The 17,627-nt window shown below is 42.3% G+C and overlaps 1 protein-coding gene across 1 annotated transcript; it reads right to left on the bottom strand.

The window, feature by feature from the left end:
• Window positions 1–1,427: 1,427 nt before the first annotated feature.
• Window positions 1,428–4,367, bottom strand: LOC114444868 (immunoglobulin lambda-1 light chain-like). Its single transcript, XM_028419741.1, has 7 exons — window positions 4,325–4,367; window positions 3,945–4,250; window positions 3,658–3,680; window positions 3,487–3,514; window positions 1,879–2,193; window positions 1,734–1,805; window positions 1,428–1,652 (listed from the first exon to the last, which is right to left on the bottom strand). Exons 1-7 carry the CDS (start codon window positions 4,365–4,367, stop codon window positions 1,543–1,545), a joined length of 897 nt encoding a protein of 298 aa, XP_028275542.1. The 3' UTR covers window positions 1,428–1,542.
• Window positions 4,368–17,627: the final 13,260 nt, after the last annotated feature.

The raw sequence follows: 17,627 nt of genomic DNA, 5'->3' as shown, positions 1-17,627 counted from the left end.
ATATGGCAGTGAGTTAAAGGTGGAATATGTAGTAGAATTAATACCACATATTGACACTAGGTGGCAGCACTTGAGCTAAAAGTTGTGTTTCCTCCTCTCCTGCTTTTTGTTTCCACTCATTTACTGTACAACATGATCATGTGACTCTGTGCTGCTTTCTTCTTATTGTTACAATGATGATTATACAGCTCCTGTCTCCAGTCAGAGTGAAGGACAGCAGCAACATTTACTCTCATTTTCTATTGACTTCAATCATTTCTTTCTTTGACCACAGTCATTCATACATGTCTTTACTTCATGTGTTGCTCTGATTATGACATCATTCTCCACTTGTCTTAAACAGGCCTGTTAGGTCTGCTTGTGACATCACTCTTCTCTTGGTCTGTTAAAGAGAGCTGTTGGTGTTGGTATGACATCACAGGTCAGTTGCTGTGTTAAAGAGAGCTGCTTGGTTGGGTTGTGACATCACTGTTTACTGACTGTGTTACTGCTTGTTGGCCTTGTGATGACATCACTGTTCAGGCAGCTGTGGCTCAGGTGGAAGAGTGGTAGTCCACTAACTGTAAGGTTCTCAGCTTGATCCTCATTCCTGCTTTGATGGTGACGTGTCCTTGACAGGCAGGCATTTACATTGTACCTCTGGTTCATACTCTCACCTTCACAGACAACATGTTGTACCTGACAGTGACCACTTGAGGGCAGTGATGCTTAATGCTACATCTACTGTTTATTAACAAGAGGATTATTAGTGTAGAGAGAGATGGAGGAACAGCTGCAGATATCAGTGTGATCTCAGTGGTTATTAGGACAGAAAGCAGCCAATCAGACGGCTCTGTGGGTTTCTGTGGGTTTCACTGTGACGGTTACAGAATCATACCAGGAAGTCCTCAACCTGCCTCATTTCCTGCTCACTGCATGCTCTTTAAACAGATCACTCTGCACTCAACAATTAATTAATCACAGAAAATATGTTTGGATACAAAACATTAGATCTGAAAGAGTTTATTAATATCAGAAAGCTGCAGAGAGTCTGAAGACAGCTGCAGGTTAATTTCCTCATCTACTCACATTGAATCCATCTATTCATCATCAAATCACAGAGAGCACATGTGTGCAGATAAAACATTCAAACATTTTCTCATTTTATGTCACTGTGTAGAAAACAGCAGTCGTCTGCGTGCAGATTTATAGAAGAGGATTAACACACACATACACCACGCTGAACACACACAACAGCCGTGTGGTTTCATCCTTTGATTTTTATCACATCCTGCTCTGCACCTGCTGCTTAACAACCATGGTCACATGACTGCCAGGCAGCAACATGATGGATCAGCTTTACTGTGAAACGACAGTGAAATAATGTGAAGACACTTTGTGATAAAAAGTAAAGCTATAAATGCAGAAATATCAAAGCAGACAGGAAGTCAGATTCAGTTTTATACTGACTCAAAGTTTTAGTACAAAGAGAAAAAAAGAGCATCATGTGATCACTGATGGACTCTGAGGACAGTGATGGATGATGTGATGGAGGACGAGCAGTCAGCCGATCATCAGCAGAGAGAGACCACAGCAGTACAGCAGACTCTTCACTATCAGCACAGTGTAGAGCAGCAGGAGCAGCTTCACCCTGCACTGAGACTGGAAGGACCCTGACACACAGACAGACAGACAGACAGGTCATTCTCTGACTGTGGTAGGATGTGAACATCTTCATCCTGAATGGATCTTACAGTCAGTGAGCTGCACAGCTGGCAGGTCTGCAGGTTCTCTCTCTGGAGGACAGGAAGCTGCAGCTGGAAGCTCTGAAACAGAAGAGTCACATATTTACAAAGGTCCTCTGCTCTCTGCGCAACATCTCATGAACATGTTCATTACCTTGCTCTGTTTGGGCCTTCACTGTGCCCCCCTCATGTTTGACATAGCAGCTGTACTTATAGCTGCTGCTCTCCTGCTGCTGGACAAACAAGATGGTGGCGCTGTGTCCCGTCTCTCTGAGCTCCAGCTGCTCTCCCTCAGCAGGATGCAGCTCCTCCAGCGAGCCGTTCTCCTTCTGTCTTTTCCAGGAGAAGCGGACCAGAGGAGGAAACATGTCTGAGGCCAGACACAGCAGGGAGCTGCTCCCCTCAGGACGGCCTGTGGGTGCTGCTGGGTACACGCTCACCACAGGCTTCACCACCTGCTGCTCTGAGGCTACACAACACAGACACACAATCATCAGTCTGTCAGTGCAGCAGCTCCGTCATGCTGTGAGGGGGATAGGGAATTTAAATCATTTAAATTAGTCCTGAACTTGTCCTGTACTACTGGAGTCTATTTGTCAATTGGAGACAATGAACCTAACATGCACCTCTTGGAATGTTGGAGGACATGTCACATGACGCATCTGATGTCTAAAATGTTCTGTCACATAAGAACAAGCACATAAAAAATTCTGAACTTAAAGGAAGCTAAAAGCAAATAAAACTTCAATTTATGACAGAGCTTCTGACGTTTAACTATAAACTGTAGCTGACCTACAACTGGTTATTAAATCCACTGTTATAATATGAAGTTATATATAAAGTTTACACATGTAACAAATAACAAAACTGCTTTATAATGAATCTGTCACATATAATACATATTATTTAATCACTTAAAAATCTGTAAATTGTTTTAATTTGTCAGATTTATGTATGAATGATTTAAATCACCATGCCGCATATTTGAAGTTATGTCTCAATATTTTACTATAATAGTCATCATAACAAAAGGCCAGTCGGTGCCAGATCATTCATATGGTGACATGATATTCATTCATTTATTGCCTCATGTATTTATATAATATTACATTTATTTATTTAATGTCTGCATTGTGGGTCAAATAAAGGTTTCCTCCATTTTAATTCATATTGATTCAGTTCATGCTGTATTTATGTCTCCTTGAAGCTGACAGCAGCAACAAAAGGGCTCACGTCTGTTTTACCACTGGATGTAGTGATGAGGTTTATAGTTAACCAGAGAAGGACTGTGTACGTTCATGATTTGTATTTTAAGAAGCGATTTGCATATTAGGGATGAAATAAATACAGCATGAAATATAAATAACATTAAATAAATAAATATATATAATTTTGATGAATATGGAACCTGTGTTAACTCGTAAAACATATTAATGTTTATCTTAAATGTGTCATCTTTTATCTTTTATATGTACAAATGATTTCCTCTTATTGTAGCACCACATCAGGTTTCTTTATTTTATATATTAATTTATTACTGATGAAAAAAATACTGAAATGATGAAACACTAAAATAATTCTGCAGAAACAATAACTCAATTTAATTTTTTTTATTTATTTTTTTCTGTCTGTGTGCTGTGTGATAAATTCTATACAAAGTATAAAAATAATAAAAATGTGATTCAGTAGAACCAGTTCATGAAGAAAGTGACTTTAAACAGCTTCAACATTTCCAACAGTAAAAATAAATGTTAGTTCTTACCTGTTACTATCAGTTTAGTTCCAGGACCAAAGATCCACACAGTGAAACAGGCTCATACAAAAACCTGCTGAGTGAAGGATCCAATCAGGAGGCAGAATTCTGTCAGAATTCCATGTTGCAGGAACGTCTGTGTAAAACAGAGACACTGAAAATCTCCATGTTTGTAAAAACCATCGAAGCGTCCTCATCATCAGCTTTTTCCTGCTGATTCTAAACTTCCTCTGTTAACATGTGAAGCTCCGACTGGAAGACTCCCAGTCAGCGTCCCCTCTGGTCACATGGACTCATTCCTTCCTTTGTTGGGATCAAACATGGATTTGTGCAGCTTTCGATGCTTCAGAGCTCTTTGAGTGTGTTTGAGTCTGAGATGGAGGTGAAACATGAAGCTGATGTGGTTTTCTGTTCTCTGCTGGTTTTTGTTCAGGCTGCTCGCATAATCTCTCACTGTGAGAACCCACAGGAGCAGTAGTAGGTGGCTGAATGATCCTCTTTAATTGTCTTGAGCTCCAGCTCCCAGCCCTTCTGTGTTTTTACAGCTGAGAAATCATCTTTCTGAGGATGACTGCTGTAACTTTTATCGATGTTACCATTTCTCTCATCAATATCAAGAATCACTCTGAATGTGTCCTTGTCTTTCTTCTGGTACCAGTACACATAGCTACCGCACTGTTGAATCCCTCCACAGCTGAAGGACACATTTCCACCGACTCTCCTGGTCAGCGAGGCATCGTCCTGAATCAGATCTGCTGCCATGGAAACCAGCGCTGCAGAGACAGGTGGAGGTCAGTGATTGTTACAGGTGCGGCTCGTCGGCGCCTGATTGGCTGGAAACACTCACCTGAACACAGACAGCAGAGAGCAGCAGCCGGCAGGAGAAGCATGTTTCCTCTGGTGAACTCACAGAGAAGTGACGCTTTGATGCAGCTGAGGCCAAACGAGGACAAGCTGCTCAAAACTCCCATCAGCCCCTGCTGCCCTCAGATAAGACTGCTGAGTGCTGTGGTTTGGAACCACACCATGAAGGAGGAGCTTCAGATGAGACTGATCACTGCTAATAGAAAAGAAAAGATATAAAAAGAAAGAAAAGAATTCTTATGAAGAGCTGATGATGCCAGTTTGGCGTTTGTGTGTGTCTAGACCTGGTGGTGGTGAGGAAGGCTGGAGAACAGGAGAGATGAGGGTTTGGACTAATTGAACTTATTAATGACTGACTTGTTACTAACCAGACTGAAAACTGTGTCATCACACACCCACACATGTTGTGTTATAAACTACTGTTCATATATATTTATACACATACATATGTTTTTGAAGCATGCTTTGTGGATGGGAAAGGAGGCAAGAGCTGAGACTTTCTGAGCATGTGGCTCCACCTAGTGGACAAAAGTGCAAACCACTGGCCCAGCCACAGAAGTAAGAGGCTCATGCAGATCATGGGGCATGTTTTGCAGTGCTTATCACAAGCGTGCTTCTCCTGCAGTTCACACGCTTGTGAGGACAAACACTTGTTGCTGTTGTTGCAGGACAAACTGTCTGTGGTGGTTTGGCAGCGTCCTCCTGATGGTTTTAGTCTCTTATCAGATGTTCAGGTGAGCCACACATCAAGACATCAGATATAAAAACAGGACAGACTGCTTCAGATCCCCATGTTCCTGTTAACAACAAAGATCAACAATTCATTTCAGTGATGATGTAACTGCACAATGAGAATATTTCAATCCACCAAGAAGACTTAAAAAGTACCAAGAAGCCCTGAAAGAAAATAAGATGATGTCACGTTGATACAAAGTCAGGCAGAAGATTTAAAGGTAAGCTAGTCGGCCTATAGGCTCCTTGTTTCTGAGTCTGTTCTGCCACCTGCTGGTCATGTTAAATGTTTAAGACACATCAGGTTATCAACTTTGATGATTATAAAAAGAAGAAGCAGAACATGGTGTGTCCTTTAGGACAGCATGTGTAAAGACAGAGTCAAAGAACATGGAAAATAATCCAATTTAAATATAAAAATCCAGTAAAGACATTTCCCTTCACTTTCTTCTTCTGTGTGTTTTTTCTCTTTAAAGCACATGGACATTACTAATAGATCCTATTGTTCAGGTTTGTATGGATGGTAGATTGTGTAAATAGGTGCTTACATGAAGTAATACAATCTGCAACCTTGCCTTGAATGTCAGGTTTTAACAAAGTTCAGAGTTCACAGTTTAACAGCTTTATTCACAGTCTTTTCAATACTTTTATATACTTTTATGTGCGTGTGTGTCAATTGATCTCAGTACATTTGAATAGACAAATATACTGTTGGGCTGTACATATATTGATTTAAAAAAATAGAGGGCTGTGTCAGTTGAGGAGTGTGTGAGATGTTGAGGTGAACAGCAGCTGCGTGTGTGTGTGTGTGTGTGTGTGTGTGTGCATGCATGTTGTACCTGACAGTGACCACTTGAGGGCAGTGGTGATTAATGCTATATCTACTGTTTATTAACACAGCTGGGGTTGGAAGGTGTTTGGCTTGGAGCTGACACTCAGGAAGCAGTGGGTGAGAGATGATGTTTTTAGAGGATGAATGGCTTTAGATGGATACACAGCTGGGATAGAAGCACTGACCTTTCAGATAAAGGAAGGGCTCTGTCACCAGCGGGCAAACCAGACGACTCCTGTTGCATATTTTGAATACATATTACAGTATACTGACATATGTAAGTGTAACTTATTTATATTATGGCATGTTATTTTGACATTTTTACTTATAATGCACGTAATTGTGATGCAATGCAATGCTCAGTCATGTGACCCGGCTTCCTATGTGCAGAGGATTGTGGGTAAAAATTGCCAAGCGAGCATGCAGGGCCAATGCAAATGTTTTTGTCTGAGCTGATGATAACACTGTTGCAGGACCTCCACCTGGTCATTATCACACCACAAGTGTGTTTGTGTCATTTGTCAGTGTTTGGTTGCTTTTGTGTGGAGATGTTCTGTTGGTGCATGTACCATGTGCATCTGACACATCATCTTAGTCCATCTTGGCTACAAAAGAAAACATAAACATCCCTACCATTCGGTGCTAATTAGACTCCTTATGATGTAACATCTGTTTTTGTAGAGGCCTGAATAAGACTTTTGAAATGTCCATGTATGGAGAGCTACTAGAGGGTCGAGCAATATTAAGCTGGAGTTCTTAGCAGCACCTTGAGATGCTTCTGGTGCTTATTAATCCAGAGAATGCAATGAGGTTAACAGAACTGGTTGGTTCAATAAGCGCCATCACATGGAGGAGACTCTTGCTGGTACTCGCAGACAAGTCCTTGATTTGAAAATAAAAGTGTGTTCTTCCTTTTAACCCTGCATCCATAAAGTGAAATTGTGTAAACAAAGGTTTAAAAAGCATGTCTGTTTAAATATAAAGTGGAAGCATTTAGAATAATGCTGCTAAATGTGTCACTGCTTCTCATCCTCCTCTCTATAATAGTCTGTGTTAATCCAATCTGCCTGTCATGGACAAGTCAGTGTTTGTGTGTAAAATTCACATTCAGAGTGTCAGAGTGTGTTTCATGCTTTATTTTTATGTTCTAATGCCTCTTGGTTATTTGTTTTATGTTTCTTAATGCATGACACTGAATGGAATTTTGCACATCCAGGCGCGTCGCTAAGCAGATGTATGCATTTCATCTTTCTTAGATTTCAATCTGTGAGAGTTTTTTTGCTTAAATTTTGCAGTTTTTGGGAGAAAAATGCTGAGGTTGCTATTTTTCTTTAGCTTTTTTGCTGATAAGAAACATGTTTAAATATTATTATTACATGTAAAGTGACCTTCTTTAAAGAGAACTCTTTCATAGAATGCTAATGCTAACACTGGATGTGCAGATGAAGCTGTTAGACATTAATTATGGATCCTGCTGCCTTCATGAAGTGCTTCAGCAGCCCAGGGAGAGTACGTTTCATGCTGAAAAATGTTCAAGGGCCACTCAGAAGTCTTTCACAGGCCGCGAGTGGCCCCTGAGCAAGAAGTTTGAGTGCCACTGATCCACAGTAACACGTGTCGTCTGAGGCCATAATTAACCGAAGGAGTCGGTCACTCTGGCAAGACTACAAAACTTTTTTTTTCCCTCCCTGCATGTTTGCAAAGCGATAAGGTCATGCCTCTCAGAGTCCAAAGTGTTCTCATGTTTTTTAATGCACTCGCATCAGGAAATGAGGCAACAGGTTGGTGTAATGGTAACAGCAGCTTGAAGTGAAGAATATAAGGTGCAGATCTAATAGACTCCATGGCTTTGTGCGGGCTGTTACACTCCAAACATGGTCAGCTTCTGGCAGTCTGCGAGAAATCCTTCCCTCTGCAAACGAGCCAGCACGTATACAATGTTGACATTAGCAGTGTAGGAGCGCTGGGCCGCCGAGAGGACAGCAAGTGTGTGCTCAAGTACCTCCGGCTGTTGTGTCTCCGTGACCCACAACTACCTACTGACAAAAGTGCCACCTCATTTCAATGCTAATGTGCCGTTATGGGTATTTTCAAAGCGTTGCTGCTGTTTATTATGATTCAGCTTACCTGAGAGGCGCCGGTTAATCCTGTAGATCCCAGCAGAGCTGCCGTGCACCAAGAGGTCACAGAGATAGTGTTTAAATAGACTCTAGCTCCCGTATTATTCTAAAGGGGACAACCACGGGCCTGTAAACGGCTGACAGAGTTTCTGCACATATAGTATGCAGCAAGGCGGCGATCACAGGATTAGCTGCTTTGCAGTTCACCCAGAGGCTAGCAGGAAGCTATCACCACAGTGGTTTTGCATAGAGGACGGCAGAATATAATGTATGTGGAACACTCTGTAATGGATAAAAAAAAACAATCTCAATGGGCCTCCAGCTGTTCACTGTAATAGACATAAAGGTGTTGAACGGCGTGTCTGTTTACATGACGACGACGAGTCCCGGCAGCAAAGCATCAGTTCATAGAAAGCCTTTTATAGGAATTTTACTTCGTATGTACTACATGATGAACATTTGGGCTTTTATTTTGAAGGTAAACAAGTGTTAACATTTACATTTATTCATTGATCAAGAGAAAATCGGTTGCCACTAAAAGGTTTAATTTTACAGCAGAAATAAACAGATCTTGGTTGCAGTTGTGTGAACAGATCATTTAATAAGCTGTTAAATGCCAGATAAATATGATGTGCTTGCACAGCTCTGATTCATTTTATTCATAGCCCACTTCAGAAAGGTATTGATCTGAATATATGTCAACAAGCACAGCAGTTAGTACCTGGACTTATGATGGGTTCATTGTAGGAAATCCTGAGGTGAAAGCTCTCTGTGTCCCTCGATCTCCTCCTCCTGCCTCATCTCCTGGCCGGCCTGCTTCATATCAGCTGCCGGATCACGTCCTCAGAGGCTGGTCAGTTTTAATCACACTGTGCTTGTAGTGCCTTCAGCGGCCATCGCTGCATCTGAGGAAGGAGGCGAGTGCCAACCAGGATTTGGACTCGATGATTACACATGCTGGACAGGGATCTGGAATCAGATCTGTTGGAGGTGTAGATTGTGTTTTCGTCCACCAGGTGGCTCAGACTTCCACATGTGAGGCAGCCACTTTGTAGTGGTAGAAATGTGTCCTCTTATGTTTCTGTCCTAAATCTAAAAGCTCTGACTTGCTGATCAGAAGACATGTGACCAGAAGTCTTTTTTTTGCTGATGAAACGTTCTCACACTTCCACTGTGGGTAGATGCTGCTGCTGAACAGCGACTGGTGTATTTCCACAGCTGTCATTGAAGTGATGTGAAAACAAAGGTGAACACTGAGCACCTAGGCAGCTGATGAAAAAGACAGAGAATGTATGTGAGTATTGTGTGGCTGTGCTGCCATCTAGTGACCGCTGTAGGTGTAATATTTTGAAATTATAACACAGAATGTTTTTTTTCTTTTCTCTGTCTTTTTTAGTTTATTATGTATTTATGATTTGTATATGTTCAAAGGTTTTTTGTCCCTTTAATTTAGTTTTTAGTAAAAAATATATATATATATCTACACACCCCTGTTGAAATGGCAGGTTTTCGTGAAAAACTAAAAAAATAACAGCAAGATAAATAATTTCACACCTTTTTCCACCTTTCCTGTGACCTATAACCTGTACAATGCAATTGAAAAACAGTTTATAACTGGGGAATGTGGTTGTGTCCGGATTTAACCAATTTTTTAAAAAATAATTCTAAAAGGTATATTTAGCACAAAAACAACACTGCACATCACCAAAATAACACCATACCAACAGTAAAGCCTGGTGGTGGCAGCATCATGCTTTGAGGCTGATTGTCTTCAGCTGCAACTGGGGCCTTAGTCAGGGTGGAGGGAATTATGAACAGTTTTAAATACCAGTCAGTGTTGGCACAAAACCTTTGACCTTCTGTTAGAAAGCTTAAGATGAAGATCTTTCAGGATGACAATGACCCAAAGCACACATCTAAAACAACAAAAGAATGGCTTCACCGGAATAAGATTGAGGCTTTGGAATGGCCCAGCCGCAGTCCAGACCTGAATCCCATCAAACATCTGTGGGGTGATCTGAAGAGGGTTGTGCACAGGAGATGCCCTCGCAATCTGTCAGATTTGGAGCGGTTTTGCAGAAGAGTGGGCAAATATTACAACATCAAGGTGTTCCACACTGATGGGCTCCTACCCAAAAAGACTGTGTACTGAAATAAAAGCCAAAGGTTCTGCAACAAAGTATTAGTTTAGTGGTGTGCCAATTTAGGTGCTGTGTTTTGGTAAGGTTGCTGTATACACTGCAGGTGGAGAGTGAAAAGTGAGCCAAGAGGATGTCCAAGTATCTGGGATGGTGGTTTAGGTGATAAAGGGAGCGATTTGTGTTCCTGAAGAGCCAAATTCAATTTCTGGCTGAAGACCAGAGGCAGAAGATCTGAAGTCTCAGAGGGCTTTGGAGAAAGGGGGGTGTTGGTCTGCCCTCTTGACTTCTGAGGGTTTCGCAGCATAGCTTGAAGGTTTTATCTGTTGTTGTTAATTTTTTATTTTTTTTCATAGCCTACTGCACACAGCATGCTTTATGTTTAGAGGGACAAATACAGACTGCCGAAGTCATGAAAAAGTCCAGAAAAGGGTGCAGAATCACATAGCAGACCCTGCATCACATGATCATTAGTTTGACTGCTGCAAGGCACTGTTGTTCTTCACCCTCTTTCTTCTTCTTCTTCTTCTTCTTCCATACGTTTGTTGGTGCAGCGATTCAGCCATTCAACTAGTACTGTCTGAGTAGGGGTCTGATATGTCTGTTGTTTAAATAGAAAGACTGAAGGACTGTGAGAAGGAAGTCACCTGCAGCTCTGAGCAGGTACTAAAAGGGTTTAAGTCATTCCTCTGTATTTATATATTGTTTATATGTATAAAAACCAATTGTGTGATTGATGCACTTTACCCTAAATAAAAGCAACATCCTGTGTACCTTTGACTAAATAAATAAATTAAAAATATAAAAACACAGTCAGTGTTTAGGAAGAGGTTTTTCCCGGTTTTTATGTTTAAAGGAATGGTGAGAAGAACGGTAGGTGGCAGTAATGCACCTCAAACGGTTGCCACTCGGCAACAGAAGAAGAAGAAGAAGAAGTTCACAGTGGAAGTGATAAGCGGCCCGCGTATCTGCGCCATTTTTAAATCAACCTGAAGCAGGTGAGCGATGCAGTGGTGTTATTCCGCAGAAGTTCGGCTGTTTCAGCTAATTTACTGGTGTAGCGGCAGCTTTGGTGTAAACATCCACTGAAAGAGAAGAGAGACGAGCCTAGTTCCACAGAAAGGCCTGAAAGCAAACATGGCGGAGCACATTGCACACAGAGAGGTGCTCCAACAGGTGCTGTTAGCTTGACTGCAGATGAGTTGGACTTCATTGAAGATAACAGTGAGGTGAGACAGAAATTGGTGGTATAAAAGTGTTTTTAATAAGTGCTTTATAAACATTAGTGTCAAGTAAATGCTTTTAAACTTGAAAAGTTTGTCGCCATGTAGTAGTGAAGAGGAGAAATATGGCAGATTGAGAACAACAGGTGCCGTTTGCTTGTTTTAGTTTTTACATTGTAAAAAAATATAAGACAATGATTTAACTGTTTGTTTTTTATCTTGTTTGTTTAGTTATTAATAGCTGGTGCTTCCACAATGAGAGTGAATAACTGCAGATGATCTGGACTTCATTACAGAGTTGAAGGAGGGAACACAAAGATAAGAAGGCATCAGTATTAATTTGTTCTGTTGATACTAAGAAGTGTTTAATTAAAATGTTTTGTTAGTATCAGTATAAAGTCAATGCTTCCAAACTAAGAATGTTTGTCGCTAGGGATGTCCCGATCAGGTTTTTTTGCCCTTGAGTCCGAGTCTGAGTCATTTGATATTGAGTATCTGCCGATACCGAGTCCCGATCCGATACTTTCTATAAAGGCACTCATTGCGGCAAAACCTGTGTGTGTGTGTGTGTGTGTGTGTGTGTGTGTGTAGGCCTGTTATGATAACAGATTTTGCTGGGTGATTAATTGCCAAGAGAAATTATTGGGATAAGCGATAATATTGTCAAATCAATGTTCAACTAACATAATGATAATGACATATAATGCAAGTACACCCTTTCAAAGATCAATAAACTTTAATTTCTAAAGAACATTTAACATTGGAAAGGCCCCCAATTATCAACACTATTATTATTATTGTTATTATTAATGATATTAATATTATTATTATGAGTAGTGGTAGGCCTATTACCATGGCTTATCTGAGCATAGTCAATGGAGTTAAGTCAAACCAACTAGCACGTCATGAGCAACAGAGCCAAACAACACGCACTCTACCTGCTGCTGGGAGTGGGCTCACCTGTGCGCACGTGTGTGTATGCGCATCAGCAAATTTTAAAAACGCCACCATGTAGACAGAAACACATAAAATAGCAGAGCTGGCACAAGAGGACTGGGCAAGAGAACTAGACTAGGTGGCGCTGCCGCGAGTGCCGCCAGTAAGAAGGCAGAGAACTGCACTCGTACAACGCGGACTCTCTCTGATGGCACGTTATTCATAAGCATGTTTAGTCTTGTGGTGAATTGTGTGGAAGTGTTGAACCAGTGTTGTGCAGCTTCACAGCTCTCTGTGTTGCTGTAATCAGCGTCCAAGCCCTGCAGCGCTGTGACGCACCGTGGCGACGCAGACAGCGAGCTGACAGAGGTCTGCTCAGAACATCCCGTAAACGGTACACAATGATAGTTCTTATAAAAAAATAAGAACTACCTGTTGGTTTGACACATTTTAAGACAGAAGCCGCGGGCCATATTAAATCTGACGGCCGGACTTTGCACACTTTATACGCTACGACGCACCGAGTGACGCCTTTTGTCATCCAGCCTCTTTGGCAGCGAGAGAGAGAGAGAGAGAGAGAGAGAGGAAAACAAACAAGCGTGCAAATGTAATTTATCGCGGCCGAAAAACGTATCGAGCCCATTTAAAGTTATCGTGCAATTGATTGATTTATTGTTTATCGCGACAGGCCTGTGTGTGTGTGCCGCCACACTGGGAGATTTCACACACGCAGCACATCGAGGTCTCGAACCAGGACCTGTCTCACCAAAAGCAGCTGTCATACCCCTGCACTACAAGACACAGAGCCACCCTACACAGAAGGCGTTAACTTTGACAGCCCTAAAAAGTATATATCCGAGTCCTGATCGGGAGGTAATGTCCGATTCCGATCGAGTCTGAAATCATGTAATCGGGCCCGATTTCCGATCATGTGATCGGATCGGGACATCCCTATTTGTCGCCATCTAGTGGTCAACAGGGGAAATGGGCCAGTTCCAGAGACACACCTGAAAGCTGTGATAATCGGAGCACATGGCGCAGAGCTCGGGTACAATGCACAGACTGCAGGTGGATCCAAGCTACTACAGGTACTGTCTACTTGTTTTAATGTGCTTAAGTCATCATGAAGTTTTTTTGTTTAAAGCCGAATGTAGTTGTAAATTGTGTCCTCCCCCTCTTCGGGCCTTGAAGGCCTCCCTTGGTGCTTTCTGGGAGACGTCGCAGTGGGTTGAACTCAACAAGGGGAGTGGATGTTTCCTGGCAGTTTCCCTGCTGATGGTCACACTAGGACACGCTAACCTGAAGAATCTGCTGTTTTTATTTCAGCTGCTGTCCTGTGAAGAGATCAGCTAGAGGTCCCTGCCTAGCAGGTAAAGGTACATTCTTTGGCAGAGGATTAGCGCTAGTAAAGTAGCATCTTGTGAGGAGGAACAGTGGCAACATCAGGTGTGTTGGCCTTGTAGTTCTCCGGCCCTTCTGCCACTGTCCTCAAATGCGACTACTTACGAGGCCTACAACTAGCTGCACCATCAGCGTTTAGTTTTACTCATGTTTACCTCATGTTTGCAGTGTTTTAACCGTAGAGTGATGAAATCTGCATTGCAGATTATGTGTCGTTTTATTTGTTGTTAAAAATAGTCTATCTTGTCCTCCTCAGCTGATGATCACATCACAGAACCAGCGCCACCATTGCCTCTGCCTGCACCTGGTCAGCCAACAACCAGGCCCTGCCTGTGGTCTGAGGAGACGTCTTCATGTCCCACTGTGACAGGTCATCGGTTTTCTTGTTCTTTCTGTAAGGCATACCTCATATTTACTTCCCTCATGCAGGCGGTATAATTATGTAGTGATAGAAATTATATTATTCATAGTATAATTAGATAAATTAACTTAACAGTTGCGTTTATATGTTGATGAAGATTCTCAGTCATCCAGGTCATAATACGTAGAGAAGATTGAAGCAAGGCGTCTGGAATTGTAGAGTTTTCTTGAAGACGTTTAGCTGCTCATCCAAGCAGCTTCATTTGTTCTGATGAACTGATGAAGCTGCTTGGCTGAGCAGTTGCGTTGATAAATAAAATAAATTAAGTGTTAGAACTATTCGTAGTGGAAAGGTACGAAAAATAAACCAAACCTAAATGTTGTGTTAGGATTATGTCGGTAGACATAACTAAAATAGGCTCAATAATAAAATACACTCAACAAAAATATAAACGCAACACTTTTGTTTTTGCTCCCATGTTTCATGAGATGGACTTGAAGATCTAAACTTCATTCCAGATACACAATATTACCATTCCTCTCAAACATTGTTCACAAATCTGTCTAAATGTGTGATAGTGAGCACTTCTGCTTTGCTGAGATAATCCATCCCACCTCACAGGTGTGCCACATCAAGCTGCTGATCTGACATCATGATTAGTGCACAGGTGTACCTTAAACTGCCCACAATAAAAGGCCACCCTGAAATGTGCATTTTCTTTCTGCTTTATTGGCGGTCTGGGGACTCAGAACCAGTCAGTATCTGGTGTGACCACCATTTGCCTCATGCAGTGCAACACATCTTCTTCGCATAGAGTTTATCAGATTGTCTATTGTGGCCTGTGGAATGTTGGTCCACTCCTCTTCAATGGCTGTGCGAAGTTGCTGGATATTAGTGGGAACTGGTGCACGCTGTCGTATACGCCGGTCAAGCACATCCCAAACATGTTCAATGGGTGACATGTCCGGTGAGTATGCTGGCCATGCAAAAACTGGGACATTTTCAGCTTCCAAGAATTGTGTACAGATCCTTGCAACATGGGGCCGTGCATTATCTTGCTGAAACATGAGGTGATGTTCATGGATGTATGGCACAACAATGGGCCTCAGGATCTCATCACGGTATCTCTGTGCATTCAAAATGCCATCAATAAAATGCACCTGTGTTCTTCGTCCATAACAGATGCCTGCCCATACCATGACCCCACCACCACCATGGGCCACTCGATCCACAACATTGACATCAGCAAAGCGCTCACCCACACGACGCCACACACGCTGTCTGCCATCTGCCCTGAACAATGTAAACCGAGATTCATCCGTGAAGAGAACACCTCTCCAACGTGCTAGACGCCATCGAATGTGAGCATTTGCCCACTCAAGTCTGTTATGGCGACGATCTGGAGTCAGGTTAAGACCCCGATGAGGACGACGAGCATGCAGTTGAGCTTCCCTGAGACGGTTTCTGACAGTTTGTGCAGAAATTGTTTGGTTATGCAAACCAATTGTTTCAGCAGCTGTCTGAGTGGCTGGTCTCAGACGATCTCGGAGGTGAACCTGCTGGATGTGGAGGTCCTGGGCTGGTGTGGTTACTCGTGGTCTGCGGTTGTGAGGCCGGTTGGATGTACTGCCATATTCTCTGAAACGCCTTTGGAGACGGCTTATGGTGGAGAAATGAACATTCAATGCATGAGCAACAGATCTGGTTGACATTCCTGCTGTCAGCATGCCAATTGCACGCTCCCTCAATGCTTGTGGCATCTGTGGCATTTTGCTGTGAGACAAAACTGCACATTTCAGGGTGGCCTTTTATTGTGGGCAGTTTGAGGTACACCTGTGCACTAATCATGATGTCAGATCAGCATCTTGATGTGGCACACCTGTGAGGTGGGATGGATTATCTCAGCAAAGCAGAAGTGCTCACTATCACACATTTAGACAGATTTGTGAACAATGTTTGAGAGGAATGGTAATATTGTGTATCTGGAATGAAGTTTAGATCTTCAAGTCCATCTCATGAAACATGGGAGCAAAAACAAAAGTGTTGCGTTTATATTTTTGTTGAGTGTATGTGTCATGGCTGTTTTCATCTTCACAGAACCACTGACGTTGTTACCTGGAAGGCCGGATTTCTGCGAGGAAGGTAACGTGTCTGCAACTGTTCTCTACACATGCTTCCAGTGAAGATGCCTGCTTATCACTCTGTGACTTTATTGTTCCACAGAACTGCTGAGTGGACACCTGGATGTCTGCAAGTGAGGTAATATATATATAATATAATATAATATGTCAGCATTGTGAAGATATCCTACCAGTGCCACTTACCATGCTCCTGTGTGCCTTTTTTGCTTTGCAGGACCACTGATTCGTGACCTGGAAGGTGGAATTTCTGCGAGTATGGTAGTATATTTGGAACTCATGTTAACAAACACTTTCAGTGAAGATGCTTCCTTACCAATGTGTTTTATTATATTTTTTAGCTGCACAGCACCACTGATTTGTCAACTGGAAGGCTGGATTTCTGCCAGTAAAGTACTGTTTTTAACTTATCATAAAACCTCCTTTCAGTGAAGATTATTGCTTACTAGTGTGATTTTTGTTTATCTGCACAGGGCCACTGATTCGTCACCTGGAAGGCTGGATTTCTGCATGTAAGGTAGTGTGTTTGCAACTTATAACACATCCTTTCAGTGAAGAAGCTTGCTTACCAATGTTTTTTTTTTTTGCCCTCACAGGACCACTGATTCATCATGGATTTCTGCTGGTGATGTGTCTGCAACTCGTCGTAGCACAACCTACCAGTGAAGATGGGTGCGATACTGTTGTGTGACCTTAGAAGCCTGGATGTGTAGGAGGCATACAGTCTGCAAGTCATGGTAATGCATCCTACCCGAGCAACTTACAATATTGCTTTGTTACCGTTTTGTCCCCCGTAGGCCTCGAAAAAATAGTGAGGGACTCGGTGGCCACTGCAGTTTATTTTCAACCAGGTGTGATGAACTTGGTGTCACAGTTGTCAATGGCAATTAACAAAAGGAAGGTTACTGTCTTAAAATGGTCTATCCTCTCCTCTGCAGATGAAGATCACCCCGAAGCATCTGTGCATCGTCGCCTCTGCCTGCCAGCGTGGTCTACAGCAACTGGTTTAGTATTCTCTCTGACCGCACCAAAAGTGTATTGCAGACGCTGAGGTACTGTAAAACCTTTGAAACTGTACTTGTTTAACTTGTGTGGTTTTCAGGGGTTTTGAAATTTGAAAGAACTTGTTTTAGGTTTGAGTGTTTTGCCCTGTCTCCAGAACTCTGACGGGCAGAATTTCAAATGACTCTCTGTGTTGGAAATCTCACCAGGAGTTTGGCTCTGGATGGATTCGGCGTGCACCAACGTGCCCTGACTATTGACTGACTGAGGGTCTGGGTGGGGTTGTGTTGTTCAATGTAAGGTCAGGACTTTGGATTTTGTAGCTTAGATCCTAGAATGCCAGCATGTTGATAGTTGGAGTTGAGCTTGTGTGGATTTGTCTATTAGTTTTGTTGTGGTTGAG

Source organism: Parambassis ranga, chromosome 2 (genome assembly GCF_900634625.1).
Source record: "Parambassis ranga chromosome 2, fParRan2.1, whole genome shotgun sequence".
NCBI lineage: Eukaryota > Metazoa > Chordata > Actinopteri > Ambassidae > Parambassis > Parambassis ranga.
Note: the sequence above shows the minus strand (reverse complement) of the source record. Positions and strands in the feature narration are given on the sequence as shown.

What these genes read in the sequence shown, in the direction of transcription:
- LOC114444868 (XM_028419741.1), bottom strand. Translation starts at nt 4,367, where the DNA reads ATGCTTCTCCTGCCGGCTGCTGCTCTCTGCTGTCTGTGTTCAG. An exon ending in TCTCTGCTGTCTGTGTTCAG is followed by an intron (nt 4,251 to 4,324) that starts GTGAGTGTTTCC and finishes CTGTCTCTGCAG; the next exon opens with CGCTGGTTTCCATGGCAGCA. An exon ending in GAAGGCCCAAACAGAGCAAG is followed by an intron (nt 1,806 to 1,878) that starts GTAATGAACATG and finishes CTTCTGTTTCAG; the next exon opens with AGCTTCCAGCTGCAGCTTCC.